The following is a 16,623-nucleotide window of genomic DNA, read 5'->3' as shown; positions in this document are numbered from 1 at the left end:
CCTCTTTCTCCCTTTCTCTACCTCTCTCTTCCTCTCCCCCTCTCTCACTCTCTTCCCTTTTCTCTTCCTCTCTCTCCCTTTCCCTCCCCATCTTCCCTCTTTTTCTCTCCCTTGCTTCTTTCTTCCTCTCTCCCTCCCTCTCTCCTCCTCTCTCTCTCCCCCTCTCCCTTTTTCTCTCTCTCCCTCTCCCTTTCTCTCCCCCTCTTCCTTTTTCTCTCCCTCTCTTCTCTCTCCCTCTCCCTTCCTCTCTCCTTCCCTCCCTCTCCCTGTCCCTTTCTCTCTCCATCTCTCTTCCTCTTTCTCTCTCTCCTTCCTCTCCCTTTCTCTCCCTCCCTCTCCTTCCCTCCCTCTCTCCGTTTCTTTCTCTCTCCCTCTGTCTTCTCTCTTCCTCTCCCCCTCTTCCTCCTTTTTCTCTCCCTCTCTCTCCCTTCCTCTCTCCTTCCCTCCCTCTCTCCCTGTCCCTTTCTCTCTCCCTCTCTCCACCCTCTTTTTCTCTCTCCCTCTCCCTTCCTCTCTCCTTCCCTCCCTCTCTCCCTCTCTCCCTTTCTCTCTCCCCCTCTCCCTTTTTCTCTCTCTCCCTCTCTCTTCCTCTCTCTCTCTCTCCCTCTCCCTCTGGAGCCCCTCGTGGCTTCAACTTCCCTCTCTTGCAACTCTGGGCGATATTCTTTCTCCTTTACCATCGGGTCAAAGGCCTTATCCTACAGAGAGCGGAACCCGGGCTCCCAGAGATCGGCAGTTTTGCCATACAGTCGTGTTCAACTGCTCCTCTTACCCCATCGTTCTAATAAATGTGCTTGAAGCCACTTCATCCAGGCATTATACCAGTAAAGATGGACTCGGGAGGTTTTAGCCGCGTATTGGCAAGTACCTGCACATTCGTAAAGGGAAGACTTTGGAAGGAAGGAATGTGGGGAGGGATAGAGGGAGGACGAGGAAAGGGGGAGACAGTGTAATAGATCTTAATGAACATCTATAAAAATAAGCCTTAAATAAGAGGCGGCTAGAGAGAGGGCAGAGCAGTCCCAAGACCTGGGTGCTGGGGCAGAAGACCTAGGATCCATTCTGGCTAACCCTCTCTGGTGACTTTATTCCCAAGGGATCCGACATCCCCTTTGGCCTCCTCGGGTTCTGCACACGGACACACGGGGTCAGAACATCCATGTACATAGATTAGAAATCAAGCCCGAAAGAGTGGAGCCCTCTAGTCTGACGTCACGGCCTTGGCTGGTTGAAATGAAATCCTTCTGGTCCTATATCGACCCAGCCATGGCTTTCCCATGAGCTGGTCTACCCTGGGGCAAAGGCAGTCTTATTCTGGGGTTAGAGCAGCCCAGCCTAGCTGCTCCTCTAGGAACTGCAAGCACAGAGCTGACAGGTGACGCTTCCTCCATGTTTTCTCTGGTTGTGATCTCTGACCCTTGGTGAAGCTTGTGAATGTGTCTCTTATTTTTAAAGATTTATTGATTGTGTGTGAGTGCTCTAGCTCTCCAGAGAGAGAGGGAGAGAGAGAGAGGGAGAGAGAAAGGAAGAGAGGGGGAGAGGGATGGAAGGAGAGAAGGAGAATGAGAGAGGGAGGGAGGAAGAGAGAAGGATGGAGGGAGGGAGAGGAGAGAGGAAGAGAGAAGGAGGGAGAAAAGGGAGAGAGAGGGAGGCAGAGAGAGAAAAGGAGAGACAGAGAGGGGGACAGAGAGGGGGAGAGGGAGGAAGGAAAGAGGAAAAAGGAGGGAGACAAAGGGGGGAGAGAGGGAGGGAGGGAGAGGAGAGAGGAAGAGAGAAGGAGGGAGAGAAAAGGAGAAAGAGGGAGGTGGAGAGAGAAAGGGAGAGACAGAGGAAAGAGAAGGACAGAGGGAGGGAGAGGGATTAAGGGAAAGAGAGAGGGAGACAAGGAGGGGGAGAGAGGGAGGAAGGAAGAGGAAGAGAGAGGGAGGGAGGTAGAGGAAAGAGGAAGAGAGAAGGAGGGAGAGAAAAGGAGGGAGGTGGAGAGAGAAAGGGAGAGACAGAGGGAGGGAGAGGGAGGAAGGGAAAGAGAGGGAGAGGAGGGAGACAAGGAGAGAGAGGGGAAGGGAGGGAGAAGAAGAGAGAGAAAAGGAGAGAGCGGGTGGCAGAGAGAAAGGGAGAGAGAGAGGGACAGAGGGAGAGAGGGAGGAAGGGAAAGAGGAAAAGGGAGGGAGAGAGAGAGGGAGGGATATAAATGTCTCTTTAGAATATATTTCCACCAGGCAGGCAGGTTACAAGGATGACCGAGTGGGGACTGAGGAGATTTAAGGCCCAATTGGAGACCACCACGTATGGTCCTCTAGGGTGCTGTCACTAAGAGTCCCACGTAGTTAGCAAGAAAAGGACAGAGTGGAAAACCTGGAGGGGCTGAGCCAGCCCAGCTGAGTGCATATGGAGGATGCTGGAAGAGGAGGCTGGTCCCCAGGTAAACCCCAAGCCTTGCTCTCTCGACCTCTTACCATCCAGAGCTCCCACTGAGACCACCCTCCGGCCACCCACTCGTGACTCCGGGAAGGGTTACGAGCGAGCGTCTGCTCCTAGGAATGAACCCGCCCGTTCCAAATGAAGCGTGGCAATGCATCGCTCTCGTCTGCAAACGGGATTCATTATCTGAACCATCCCTAGGTGACGTTCACAACGGGAACGGACGTGATATTTGACTGATCGAGCATCGGTGAGATTGGCAAAGCGGGATATATCGGTGAGGTTGGCAAAGCAGGATATATCTTTGGTACACAACAATGGCCGCCTGACTTTGACCACCGCAGACTTGGCCAAAGCGGCCAACCCCCCATAGATATGGCCCTTTAAGGAGATACCTCACCACAAAAACTGTCTCCCCGTTTCCACGCATCTGTCATGGCTTGTAAATCCAAAACCACCTTGACACACACAGACACACACACATCACAAAAAAAAAAATTTTTTTTAATAAATATCATTGTTATTACATCGTCTAGCATCTCTCTCTATCTCCCGGAGAAGTCAAGTTGAGGCGCCAAAAGCATAACTAGTGGACACTTAGAGAACCGTGTGACGTCAAGGAACACACACACAGCCATAGCGCGCCGAGCTATCTTGCTAGATAATAAGAATTTGATTGCTTATACTACGAAGTCACATTGTCGAAGGCCTGGATTGTCGACATCTGCTTTGAGACACGGCTACGGCCTTCCACCAGCAGACCCTGCCAGAGGGTCCGGCTGACCCCAGCTCCGGATGTTCCAAGAGTGTCAAGAGGGTCGCGACTCGGTTTCGCTAGCTACGCCCTTGGGTGCACTCTGCTCGCACGAATCTGGCCCCTATGGGGGCTGCCCTTTGCAAGACCCTCGCCTGCCTCCCCTAGAACTAATCACCGTCTTGAAAAGTTGAGCCGATGACCCTCCTCCTGCCCAGCCGAAGCGTTTTCCTGCCCCCCCACCCCCGTCTTCTGCACTCACTCGGCTTCCCCACACGAGAGCAGGTTGGGGTCACAGTCCCAACCGTGGCCCTGATCGATCTGCTGGGAAAGGGCGTTCTAGAAAGCCATTGGTATCGGGTAGAGACTGGTGGTATCCCTTTAGGCCGAAACAGCGCCTCTACCACGTGGATAAAAACAAGAAGACTGCATCTGCCATCTTGGATACATTCCCAGGGTCTCCCCTCTCCGTGGTTTCCTTCCGTGGCTTGGTGGATCATCATGATACACAAGGGCCTTACCATGCTGGTTACATTCAAGGGGCGTCTCTCTCTCCCTCTCTCTCTCTCTCTCTCCACCGTGTCTTCTCTCATGTGTCTGACGACTGGGTCACGGGGTCCTCATCCCACGAGTTATACCCAAGGGGCCTTTCCCCGGCGTGGATCCTTTTGTGGCACAGGAGGCTCCCGTGGCCTACGAAGGCTTTGTGGCACTGGTCACACCCGTAGGGTCTCTCTCTCTCCCGAGTGTGTCCTGCGCTTGGGCCAGAACAGCGCCTCTACCAGATGGATGAAAACGAGAAGACTGTGTTTCTGCCATCTTGGATACATTCCCAGGGTCTCCCCTCCGGCGTGGTTTCCTTCCGTGGCTTGGTGGATGCGCAAGGGCCTTACCACGCTGGTTACATTCACAATGTCTTCTCTCCACCGCGTCTTCTCTTATCTTACCATACTGGTTAAACTCAAGGGGCATCTCTCTCTCTCTCTCTCTCTCTCTCTCTCTCTCTCTCTCTTTCTCCACTTATGTGTCTGATGACTGGGTCACGGGGTCCTCATCCCACGAGTTACACCCCAGGGGCCTTTCCCCGGCGTGGATCCTTTTGTGGCACAGGAGGCTCCCGTGGCCCACGAAGGCTTTGTCGCACTGGTCACACCTGTAGGGCCTCTCTCCCGAGTGCGTCCTGCTGTGCAGGAGGAGGCTGCCCTGCCTGGCGAAGGCCTTGTCGCAGAGGTCACACTGGTAGGGCTTCTCCCCGGTGTGGATCCTCCTGTGGATCCGGAGGCTGCCCAGCCGGGCAAAGCCCCTGCCGCAGTAGTGGCACCCGTAGGGCCTCTCCCCGGTGTGGGTCCTCTTGTGCCTGCGGAAGCTGCTGTGGCAGGCGAAGGCTCTCCCGCACTCGCCGCACCGGTAGGGCCGCTCCCCGGTGTGGGTCCTCTGGTGGATCAGGAGGTGACGCTGGTACACGAAGGCCTTGCCACAGTGCTGGCACCCGTAGGGCCTCTCCCCGGTGTGCGTCCTCTTGTGCCTCTGCAGGCTGCTGTTGCACGTGAAGAGTTTCCCGCACTGGTCGCACCGGTAGGGCCTGGCCCCGTCGTGGGTCCTCCTGTGACTCCGGAGGTGGCTCCGGAAGGCGAAGGCCTTGCCACACTCGCTGCACATGTAGGGCCTCTCCCCGGTGTGCGTCTTCTGGTGCATCTGGAGGATGCTGTGGTACAGGAAGGTCTTCCCGCACTGGGAACACTCGTAGGGCTTCTCTCCGGCGTGGGCCTTCTCGTGCCTCCGGAGGCTGCTGGCGCACGCGTAGGCCTTTTCGCACTCCTTGCACTTGTAGGGCTTCTCCCCTCGGCGTGTCCAGCGTCTCCGGGTCCGGGTTCGAGGCCGTTGGTGGCTCCGGGCTTCCTCGAGCCAGTGATGTTCGTGGGGTTCCTCTCCGGGGCTGCGTGCTCTTTCGAGGCGCCTGAAAGAGAAGGGGTACCCGGGTAAGCGCTACCACTTTCCTTCTGTTGGTGAGTTTTTGTGTTTTTTTAAATAACTTATTGAATTTTATTTTACGTGCATTGGCACCAAGGTGTCAGGTCCCCGGAACTGGAGTTTCCGACAGCTGTGAGCTGCCATGTGGGTGCTGGGAGTTGAACCTGGGTCCTTTGGAAGAGCAGACAGTGCTCTTAACCCCTGGGCCATCTCTCCAGCCCCTTGGTGGGCTTCTTTACGTGCGTGAACTGATTCTGTAAAACTCCTCTGACCGCAGGGAGGAACTGGACCTTGGGGTTTGAGGTTCTCCTTTCATCACGGACGCTTCGAGCCACCGAGGATGGTAACCGTGACGGTGAGAGAGTCTGTGACCTGATTCACTTGCAACATCTTTTTTTTCCCCCCTATCTCGGGTTTGTCACGTACTTGAAGAGAAAGGGAGAAGCTCGGCTCTACCACCCTCGCCACACTGGTAAATTTTCCCATGTCATGGTACGATTCTAGAACGAACCAGGACCCAAGGGAAGCATCCCCACACGCCCGGTACCCGCAGGGATTTGTCTGCGGGGCGATTCTTGTGGAGGTGCTCCCGACGAGGTGGAAAAACCGATTGATGACCTTAGTGCGAGTCTTTGGCAAGGGCATAGGCTTTCTGAATGGGACACGACCCTACCACCAACCCGTTATTGATAACCGATGACTGCACGGGGGTGTGCGCTGATGGTGTCATGCTTTCTGTCGGACGCATGTCGGGGATGGTCCGGAAAGGAGTTACCCAGAGGAGCAGGCGTGGCGAGGTCGGATTAGAATCCAGGGTCCTATTGGCGGGCCACTGGATTTCCCTCCACCTTCTAATGAATCATCTGATCACGGATGGTGGAGCGACCCTGAGCCTGTGTCGCCTTCGGGAAGTCTGCCCCAAGTGGGGACTGCTGAGTGGCTTCTAACCGTCCCGGGAGAGAGGAGGGGATGTCCTAACTCGAGAGATGTTGGACGTCTCACTATCACCTATTAAGTGACGGATGCTTTCTGCCACAGCCATTGAGGCACGAGGCAAAACGGATTGGTGTAACCTGGCTAGGATTCAAACGTGGTGATGTCGGTCAAGGCATTGCTCCCTCCTCCTCATTCTTAGAGGCGTGCCCTGAAGCCAAGAACCGGGATGTATGAAAACTTCTGCCGAGGGATCTCCGGACCAGCTTGCACGTGAAATTTACCTCACGTGTCTTCTAGGACGTGGGCAGCGGTATTCAATCACATCCTCTTCCCAGTTGTAGCCTGAAAGACGCATGAGGAAACGCTTGTTATGTCATTGGACGTTGGGCAAAATTTAAGGTACTGTCTGCAGGGAACCCTTGAAACACGCCTGATTTATTCAGACGTTAATCCTTGATCTCAACTGAAATAACAGAACATCGTCATCATCATCATCATCATCCTCCATCATCATCATTCATCATCATCATCCATCATCATCACCATCATCACCATCCATCATCATCCTCCATCATCATCATTCATCACCATCCATCATCATCATCATCCTCCATCATCATCATCATCATCCACATCATCATCCATCATCATCATCATCCATCATCATCATCATCACCATCATCATCACCATCATCATCCATCATCATCATCATCCACATCATCATCCATCATCATCCTCCATCATCATAATCATCCACATCATCATCATCATCATCATCACCACCATCATCATCATCATACTCCATCATCATCATCCTCCATCATCATCATCATCCTTCATCATCATCCTTCATCATCATCATCATCATCATCATCAACGGTTGAACCTTTGCTTTTTAAAAGTGAACAAAAACTCACGGTCTTACCTACAACAACCAGGTTGCTGTAGGTCTCCACCATCACATCTTTGTAGAGACTCTTCTGGGAAGGATCCAGCAGGGCCCACTCTTCCCGCGTGAAGCTCACGTGCAGGTCGTCATAGGTCATTCCGCTCTGAAACATCCCAAACACGTGTGTAACAGAAAGCATGAGAGTGCTCCCCCGACTTCTCTCCTGACACAGGAGTGCTACCGTGATCACTGAGTCATTTCAGGAGGAACCTGGATGGGGAGGTTCGCCTGTGTCATCTCTGCACCCTTGGAAGACGACACGGCCTTGCGAGAGAGATGACAACCAACAGAGAGAGAGAGAGAGAGAGAGAGAGAGAGAGAGAGAGAGAGAGGAGCAGAGAAGTGAACAGGGCTGCACACACATCAGAGAAATCATATGGACAATCATTAACGACCAAGAATGAGGGAGGAGCCAGGGGTTCTGGCTCCTGCCCTTAGTCCTATCACCAGGAGGCAGAGGCAAGGGGTAGCTCACTGGGCTGGAGGCCAGCCTGGTCTACGCCATGAGTTTCAGTGGCCCAGAGGTGCGTGTCACCACCCTGTGCCTCCTGCAAACCGTCAGTCAGAGGGACCAGACAGACAGACAGAGCCCAGAGGTGTTTACGAAGAGTTCGGGACTCGCCGTCCTCATGGGCGGATGAGAGCACCAGCGGGTGGAACCGTGGATGGTGAATGAGCGACAGGAGGCAGGAGAGGAGCAGCAGGGAGGAGCTCTCTCTGCTCTGGCCAATAACTGGGCTCCGTGGTCGGCCCTGACATGGAGGCTCACGACCATCCACTACTCCAAGCTCAGGAGTTCTGGCTGCTGTGGAGGCCACGCACCCACGAGGTGCACAGGCAAAAATACTCACAACACACACAACGGGTCGGGAGAATGTCACACCTGCCATCTGACCACTCAGACCTCTCAGTATCAACGTCACGGACACAGGACGTCCCGAGCAGCACAATTCACCCTCTGCCAAGCCTCAGAACTCAGGAGTTGGACGAGGATGAAGATCAGGTCAAGAGCATGTGCTTGACATGTTTTACAGAAACCCACGTGCCAGGCCCCAAAGCCAATACACAGAAACAGCAGAGGCCAGGCATGCTGGGCCACACTTGATCCCGGCCCTCTGCAGCCAGAGCGAGCTGGGCCTCAGAGGTCCAGGCTTGTCCGAACTCCAGTTTTCAGGGTAGCCGGGGCTACCCCGAGTCGCCTTGTCTTTGGGTCCAAAGGCGCAGAGAACAGAATCGAACGTGTGAAGACTCCAGGCTAGCCCAACAGGTCAGCGCTAGGCAGCGATTGCTTCTGGTCCAGCTTCTGGCATGTGGTGCTGGAGTCTATGACGGTGACGGCCTGGAGTCAGGGGACAGAGGATGAACGACCCCAGGGTGGACGGAAAGGACAGGAGATGGGTCGAGTCCACGGATGCTCAAATCCCATCCCCCAGGAAGGAATCCAGACAGGTTCCTCCTACCAAAGCTTCCCCCAGCTCCACCAAGGAGAGACGAGGGTTCGGAGTCATCCTCCCGCGTGGGAGCTTTTGATCCAACCAGCAACACTCTGACCCTGGTCACCATGGGCTCATGGTCATCCCACGACGAACATGCGCTCAGTCTAAGCCCGATGACCCGAACCGTCACACGCTGTGCAGATGTCCCAATCCTTTCCTGACGCTGGACCACAATCTCAGGACCGCCACGTCCTGTCAAATCCCAACACACGAGGGCACAGAATGCCCCGTCCCGTTCTACCAGGGAGGACTCTGCGCACAGGGAGGGCAGGTTGGACCAAGGCGAGGAACCCGGCAGGGCCGTCCCCAAATCCTGCAGCTCTGTCTCAGAGGACAGAGGTTCCACAGGGCTGGGCTGGGACTTGCCAGGCATCTCTGGGTTTGGTTACTTCCCTCCCCTCCTCCCAGGCAGCTCCCCACCCCAGGGCTCTCGTAGCTGAGCATCTCAGCCTCTCGTGGCCTCCAGACGCATCTCAGCCTTCATCCTCACAGCCTCATGCTGATGCGCGCTCACAGCCGACTCTGCCAGACACACATGGCTGGACCAGGGCTGGCCCGAAGCCACGGGGGGGGGGGAAGAATCTACATCCTTCAACATTGCATCTTTCCTGCTTCCAGAACGGGCACATCCCGGGGGACCCTGCCAGGCCTGGGCACACTTGGACCAGGTTCCATGGAAGGTCCCCATGGACACCCGGGGCCTAAGAGCCAGCTCGCCCGCTCCTTCCATGGGCTGAAGAGCTTAGCAGGGGGGAGCACTGCCCTCTGGGCCCCTTCCCAGGCTTTGGATGCAGAGCCAGGGCCTTCTCTCTGCTGGAGACCAGCCTCCCTCCCCGAGGACTCGTGCCTCGGTGTCAGCACGCGACAGCCACCCCCACCCACCCAGCGCCATCGTCCCCCACAGCCACAGGCTCTGCATTTATGTCTGACCCACCTTTGGCCCTTTTTTCCCCCCTCCATCCTGAACCCCAGCATCCAACGGATTCAATATCCCACGTGAGAAATCAGCCCTTTGCTGTTACATTCTGCTCAATTTAAATTTTACTCAAGTCCTCATTGGGTGGACAGAGCAAGGAAGACTTTTGGCTCAAAATCCACACCCGTGACCTCTAGCTAAATTTTTATTTTTGTGCTGGGTGTTTTCCACAAAAATCCTATGGCCTTGGCTTCTGCCGTCTGCATCACTCTCGCCTCTCCGGTCATCTGGGACCTACAAGAACATCCGAGTAAGCTTCACGCATGGATTTCCATGACTTCCTCCATCTGAGGTCCTGGCGTCTCTACATTCCTCCAAAAGCACCAAAATGAATTTTTTCAAACTATTTTCGTTCTGCCTCTGCTGTGGTTGACTCCTCGAACCGAGAGCCTCCCGGCTGACAAATGGCTTTACTTGGTTTGTTGGTTCAGATCACAGTCCCTCATTTTTTTTTTTTTTTTGGATGGAAACGAAAGCTTCCCAAGCAGAGCAACAGAGCCAAAAACAAAAAACAAAAAACAAAAACAAAAACAAAAACCCTGGGCCCAGAGAGGCCTGAGGAGACGGATGAGACAGTCAAGGACCACGCATGGAGATAACCTAGAACCCAGCACAGACGTAACCCATGGCAGCTCGGTGTCCACGTGGCTCCCCAGTAAGGGGAACAGGAACTGTCTCTACATGAACTCAGTGTCTGGCTCTTTGATCGCCTCCCCCTGAGGGGGAGCAGCCCTGCCAGGCCACAGAGGAGGACAATGCAGCCAGGCCTGATGAGACCTGATAGGCCGGGGGAGGAGGGAAGGGGAGGAGGGAAGGGGAAATGTCCTTCCCATCAGTGGACTGGGAGAGGGGCACTTCCTTTCCAGCCTCATCTCTTTGTCCCAGCTGGGCAGACAGGCCCTGCTCAGCCTTCCCTGAGACCAGCTGGGCTGTCCACGGACCTGTTCCCTCACACCCACTCTTCATCACCGGCCCTGGCACCAGACTAGAGCAACAGAGGCGGCTTTCCCTGGCCCCTGCCCCTGCCTCCTGCGGATCCCTGAGATCACATCTCCCCGACCTCCTCTCCCCCCAGCCTCCAACACCTATTGACAAGGAGACTGAAGATGTCAGAAGATTGACGGGTCCCTCTGTGCTCACGGATTGGTAAGATTGAGGCAGTAAAAATGTCCACCCTGCCAAAAGCCACCGACAGATTCCTCATGTCCTCTATCAAAATTCCTGAAGAAGATTTTACAGGCCTTCAAAGGGCAATTCCCAGCTCCCTGTGGAGTCAAACAAAACCCAGGAGAGCTAAAACAAGCCGGAACCATAAAACAACTGCAGATATTGGCATGGAGACAGACACGAGGATCGATGGAATCGAACCGAAGACCTGGGTATCATTCCAACCACAAATGGACTTTAGATGTTGGACAGAGGATGCAGAGATGCACAACTGGAAACAAACACACAAAAGGCAGCACTTTGAACAAGCCGAGCTGGCTGGACTGTCTACAGGTCTCTGCCTGTAGACGAGTACAAACGGATCCAAATGCCTCACTCGGCACCGAAGCTCAGGTCCAAGTGGGTCAGAGACCTCAGGCTGAAAGCAGACGCCTGGACCTGATAGCAGAGAGAGAGGAGAACAGCGCTGAGTGCTGGCCCGGGAGACAAGTGATGGTCCAGACGCCACCCACAACTGGACCTCACCAAGCCGACAGGATGCTGGGAGGCGAAAACCCAATCAACGGGCCAAAGAGTCAGTCCAAGGGACGGGAAAAAGCCTCTCAGCAAACCCGCATCTGACAGAGGCCCAACACGAACAAAGCCCTCCAGAAGCTGGATGTTCCACAAAACAGAAGAGCCAGTTAGCCAATGGGGTGAGAATTCTCCACAGAGGAATCTTAAATGGCCGAGGAGCTCGTGAAGAGATGCTCACCGATGCTCTGACACCCTGCAGGGTAGAGCCTTTCAGAGGCCCTCTGTGGCCGGCTCCCGTCCTGTCCCCTGTCTTCTCCCTCTCCTGATGTCCATCCTCTTTGCCTTTCTGAGTGGGGACTGAGCACCTGAGCCAGAGTCCTCCTTCCCCATTAGCTTCCTTAAGTTGGCAGATTTTAGGCGGTTTATCCTGTATTATGTGTCTAACATCCGCTCATGAGGGAGTATGTACCCCGTGTGTCTTTCTGTTCCTCGCTCAGGATGATCTTTTCCGGTTCCCGCCATTTACCTGCAGGGAATCAGACGAAAGAAGGGGGAGATGGAAAGCCCTGGAGAGGACAGGAGCTCCACGAGGAGAGCAACAGATCCAAAATTGAACACAGGGGTCTTCCCTGAGACTCACACTCCAACCAAGGACCAGGCATGGAGATAACCTAGAACCCCTGCGCAGACGTAGCCCATGGCAGCTCAGTGTCCAAGTGGGTCCCATAGTAATGGGGACAGGGACTGTCTCTGACATGAACTGACTGGCCTGCTCTTTGATCACCTCCCCTGAGGGGGAGCACCTTACCAGGCCACAGAAGAGGACAATGCAGCCACTCCTGAAGAGACCTGATAGACTAAGATCAGAAGGAAGGAGAGGAGGATCTTCCCTATCAGTGGACTTGGGGAGGAGCATGTGTGAAGAAGGGGGAAGGAGGGAGGGACTGGGAGGGGAGGAGGAGGGAGTTCATGGGGGGGAATACAAAGCGACTAAAGTGTAATTAATAAAAATAAAAATTAAAAAAATATATAAAGAAATGCTCACCAGCCTTGGCCATCAAGATGGCGGATCAAAACTACCTTTTGATCCCGTCTTGCACACGTCAGGAGGGCTGAGGACAGTAACAGAGGTGGCAGCTAGGCTGGCCAGGAGGTGGAGGCAGGGCAACAGGCCTCCAGGGCTGCTGGCTGTGCAAGCTGCTACAGCCACGACGGAAGTCACCGAACCCGGCCATAGACTGACCCCGAGACCCAGCTTCCCCCCGCCTGGGCAGACGTCCCAAAGGTGACCCATCCCGCCCCAGGAGCACACATGACTGGGCTATGTTCACAGCAGCTTTATCCACACCAGCCAGGACCCGGGAACGACCCGGATGTCCCTCAGCTGGAGAACGGATGGATGAAGGAAACGCGGAACATTTACACAGCGGAGCATCCTGTGCCACAACAGATCGCCTGGAGGATCGTGTCTCCATCCCTGACCTCAAGCTGGACTAGAGCAACAGTAACAGAGACCGCATGGTCCTGGCACAGAAACAGGATGGAGGATCAATGGAACCCAACAGAAGACCCAGAAATAAACCCACACAACTCCGGATACTTGATTTTTTGACAAAGAAGCCAAAACCACTCAATGGAAGAAAGACCGAGTCTTCCACAAACGCTGGTCCAACTGGATGTCTACGTGGAGGAACATGCAAATAGATCCATAGTCATCACCCTGCACAGAACCAGGGTCCAAGGGGGTCAAGGACCTCAGCATCAAACCAGACACATTAACCCGGTAGAAGAAGAAGAAGTGGGGAAGAGCCTTGAGCTCCTGGCACGGGAGCCAACTTCCTGAGCAGAAGAACACCGACCGCCCAGGCTCTGAGGGCGACAATGAATAAGCGGGACCTCGGGAAACGGAAAAGCTTCTGCAGGGGTCAGGTCCCAGGATACACACGGCGACTGTGTGGGATCTTACAGCGACTGGCCAGCACGCTCCCTGACCCTAGCTGTGAGGAGACCACAGCTCGCCAGCCCTCGATGCCAGCTCAGGGACAGGGCTGAGCCTGCAGCTAGGGGCCTGGAAAGACCCTTTCCTGCTCCTCCTCCTCCTGCTCCTCCTCTGCCTTCTCCTCCTCCTCCTCCTCCTAATCCTCCTTCTCCTCCTCTTCTTCCTTCTCTTCCTACTTCTCCTCCTTCGCCTCTTCTTCCTTCTCCTCCTCCTCCCTCTCCTCCTCCTCCTCCTCTTCCTTCTCTCCCTCCTTCCTCCTCCTCCTCCCCCTTATCCTCCTCCTCCTTTTCCTTCTTCTCCTCTTCCCCCTTCTCCTCCTCCCCTGCTCCTTCTCCTTCTTCCTCCTCTTTCTCCTCCTCCCCCTCTTCCTTCTTCCCCTCCTTCTCCTCCTTTTCCTCCTCCCCCTCTTCCGTCTTCTCCTCCTCCTCCTCTGCCTTCTATTCCTTCTCCTTCCTCCTTCTCCTCTGCCTTCTTCTCCTCCTCTTCCTCCTCCTCCCCCTCCTCCTTCTTCTCCTCCTTTTCTTTCTCCTCCTCCTCCTCTTCCTCCTTCTCTTCTTCCCTTCCTCCTCCTCCTCCTTCTCTTCCCCCTTTCCTCCTCTTCCTACTCCCCCTCCTCCTCCTTCTCTTCCTCCTCCCCCTCCTCCTCCTCCTTCTTCTCCTCCCTTTCTTTCTCCCCCTCCTCCTCCTTCTCTTCCTCCTCCCCCTCCTCCTCCTCCTCCGACTGCAGCATCTCAGAGGCCCGGTCCTCCCTGAGCCAAATGCTCCCGGGTCTGACCTTCCAGCTCCTGAACGTGGGCAAATCCTTCCCAGCCTCCGCTCCCCCTTTTACCTCACAGCTTGGTTTGGGGGTGCCGTTTCCCGCCCCCACAAAATGACCCCCGAACGGGTCTCACCCCTCCATGGGACCCGCCCAGGCCAGAACTCACAGGAGGCCCCAGCCCAGGCCGCCCAGCACGGCCGCCCTGGCAAGGGAGCACTCCCAAAGACCTCTCCAGGACACGGACATCCGTCAACCCGGGAGACAGGCAGATCCGAGTTCAAGGCCAGCCTGGGGTAGAGCAAGCGTCAGGGAGAGGAAGGCCGAGGTCCAGGCGCGGAGGTGCCCGGCTTTGCCTCCGGACAGTGGAGGCCGAGCTGGTTCCTGGGAGGAAGCAGCCATGTGTGAAAGCGAGCGAGAGAGGAGGTGACAGGAGGAGGAGAGGAGGTGACAGCACAGGATGCGCCCAGCTCTCAAGAGAAGAGAGGGGAAAGGGAAGGCCCCTAAGGGGCAACGTGGAGAGAGGAAGAGGAAGAGAAAGGAGAGAGAGAGAGAGAGAGAGAGATCTGTGTTGCAGAGAGAGCGAGAGAAAGAGAGATCAGGGTTGCAGAGAGAGAGAGAGTAGACACACACACACACACACAGAGAGAGATATCTGTGTTGCAGAGAGAGAGAGAAAGAGAGACCAGGGTTGCAGAGACAGAGAGAGAGTAGACACACACACACAAACACACACACACAGAGATATCTGTGTTGCAGAGAGAGAAAGAGAAAGAGATCAGGGTTGCAGAGAGAGAGAGAGAGAGAGAGAGAGTAGACACACACACACACAGATCTGTGTTGCAGAGAAAGAGAGAAAGAGAGATCAGGGTTGCAGAGAGAGAGAGAGAGAGAGTAGACACACACACACACACAGAGAGAGAGAGAGAGAGAGAGAGAGAGAGAGAGAGAGAGAGAGAGATTGTGGGTGAAGACCAACTGAGGCAGAGGCTGAGGAGGAGCCAGGAGTTGGGAGCTGATGGCTGGGGTCGGTCTGAGGCAGAGAGAGGAGCGGGATGGAGGGGGAGCCGGGCCAGCCAGGGCTCAGGAAGGACAGGAAGGGGCGAGCGGATGGAGAAGTCGCTCTCGGGGCGGAGGGCAGGAGGGGGAAGCCTCCAGGGCGGGGGCCTGGGCCCGCAGGAGCCTCCCAGACGACACCCGCTGAGGCAGGGGGATGAGAGCTCCCCTGGCAGCTCCGTGCAAATGCACAGTGAAGTCCCAGCCAGGGACGGGCTGGGCCAGCAGGGGACGCCCTGAGGGGCGGCATCCCCCTCCAGTCCCCACCCGGCCCGGGGAGGCCCAGCCCCTGCCACACTCACCATGTCGCCCGGCCGGACTCCGCTCCCGGGAGCCAGCGGCGGAGCTCAGGGCACGGCACCCCGACAGGACCCCGGAGCCCGGAAGATCCCTCCTCCTCCCGCGCTGGCTGCAGGGCGCCCCGACGTCCTGATTGGCCAGCGAGCGCTGAGCGACAGGAGGGCGGGTGGCGGCCTGTCCCCGAGGGGACGGTCCTGGCGGTCCCCGGGCCAGGCTGGCCTTCCGGGATTTGCATTTGCAGATCGGCAGGCATTTGTGGGTCACCGGGCCTGGGCGAGTGCTCCAGGAGCTGATCCTGCTGTCTGCCAGCACTCGGGAGGCTGCTCCTCCCCCTCCTCCCCTCCCCCTCCCCCTCCTCCCGTCCCCCTCCCCATCCCCCTCCTCCTCCTCCCCTCCCCCTCCCCTCCTCCTCCTCCTTCTCCTCCTTCTCCTCCTTCTCCTCCTCTCCCTCCTCACCCTCATCCCCCCTCTTCTTTCTCCTCCTCTTCCTCCTCCTCCTCCTCCTCCCCCTCCCCCTCCTCCTCCTCTTTCTCCCACAGCCCCTAATTCAGCTCTCACTGGAGGGAACAAATCTGTCCCCTCGGAGGAAGGATGCCAAGAACAGGAACAGTAAAAGAGAGACTTTAGGAAACAAAACGAGATTTTCCTTCTTTTTTCCCCCTCTGGGGCTTCACGCTGGAGTCTTGTAAATTGCAGCTGCTTTTCACCTGCTTGGGAACAAGGCGACCCTGGGAGAAGAGCAGGGGAGGGAGGACACACACACATCCTTCCGGGGCATTGCTGGGAGCCAGAAAACAGAGAAACAGAAAACCCAAGACAGAGCTGTGCTAGGGAGGGATCTGCACATGGGCAGAGCGGGTGGCCTGGCTCCCTCTGGGGATGCAGGAGGAGGATGTGTGAGAAGGGCCCAGCAGGCCCTGGTCCAGCCTGTCCAGCCAGGCCTGTCCACAGAGGGGAAGAGATGGGCAGAGCGGGTGGCCTGGCTCCCTCTGGGGATGCAGGAGGAGGATGTGTGAGAAGGGCCCAGCAGGCCCTGGTCCAGCCTGTCCAGCCAGGCCCGTCTGTCTGCAAAGGGGAAGAGATGGGCAGAGCGGGTGGCCTGGCTCCCTCTGGGGATGCAGGAGGAGGATGTGTGAGAAGGGCCCAGCAGGCCCTGGTCCAGCCTGTCCAGCCAGGCCCGTCCACAGAGGGGAAGAGATGGGCAGAGCGGGTGGCCTGGCTCCCTCTGGGGATGCAGGAGGAGGATGTGTGAGAAGGGCCCAGCAGGCCCTGGTCCAGCCTGTCCAGCCAGGCCCGTCCCTAAAGGGGAAGAGATGGGCAGAGC

General features: G+C 56.2%; 1 protein-coding gene across 4 annotated transcripts; it reads right to left on the bottom strand.

Annotated features, from left to right (window-relative positions):
• Positions 1-2,910: 2,910 nt before the first annotated feature.
• On the bottom strand, positions 2,911-15,640 carry LOC110543890 (zinc finger protein 431-like). 4 transcript variants are annotated; one of them, XM_060375889.1, is made up of 4 exons: positions 15,302-15,640; positions 7,009-7,296; positions 6,364-6,424; positions 2,911-5,132 (listed from the first exon to the last, which is right to left on the bottom strand). In XM_060375889.1, exons 2-4 carry the CDS (start codon positions 7,169-7,171, stop codon positions 4,196-4,198), a joined length of 1,161 nt encoding a protein of 386 aa, XP_060231872.1. In that variant the 5' UTR covers positions 7,172-7,296; positions 15,302-15,640; the 3' UTR covers positions 2,911-4,195. The 4 variants fall into 4 exon arrangements, with proteins under 4 accessions (XP_060231872.1, XP_060231873.1, XP_060231874.1 ...); XM_060375890.1 differs by having other exon boundaries at positions 7,009-7,242; XM_060375891.1 differs by having other exon boundaries at positions 7,009-7,135.
• Positions 15,641-16,623: the final 983 nt, after the last annotated feature.

The sequence above is a fragment of the Meriones unguiculatus genome (assembly GCF_030254825.1).
Source record: "Meriones unguiculatus strain TT.TT164.6M chromosome 13 unlocalized genomic scaffold, Bangor_MerUng_6.1 Chr13_unordered_Contig_2907, whole genome shotgun sequence".
Lineage (NCBI taxonomy): Eukaryota > Metazoa > Chordata > Mammalia > Rodentia > Muridae > Meriones > Meriones unguiculatus.
This window is presented reverse-complemented; position numbering and strand designations above follow the sequence as displayed.

Coding starts and splice junctions, on each gene's coding strand:
- LOC110543890 (XM_060375889.1), bottom strand. CDS start 7,171: ATGCTTTCTGTTACACACGTGTTTGGGATGTTTCAGAGCGGAATGACC. Junction 6,425..7,008: donor CAGCAACCTGGTTGTTGTAG/GTAAGACCGTGA, acceptor TGCGTCTTTCAG/GCTACAACTGGGAAGAGGAT. Junction 5,133..6,363: donor CGTCCTAGAAGACACGTGAG/GTAAATTTCACG, acceptor CTTCTCTTTCAG/GCGCCTCGAAAGAGCACGCA.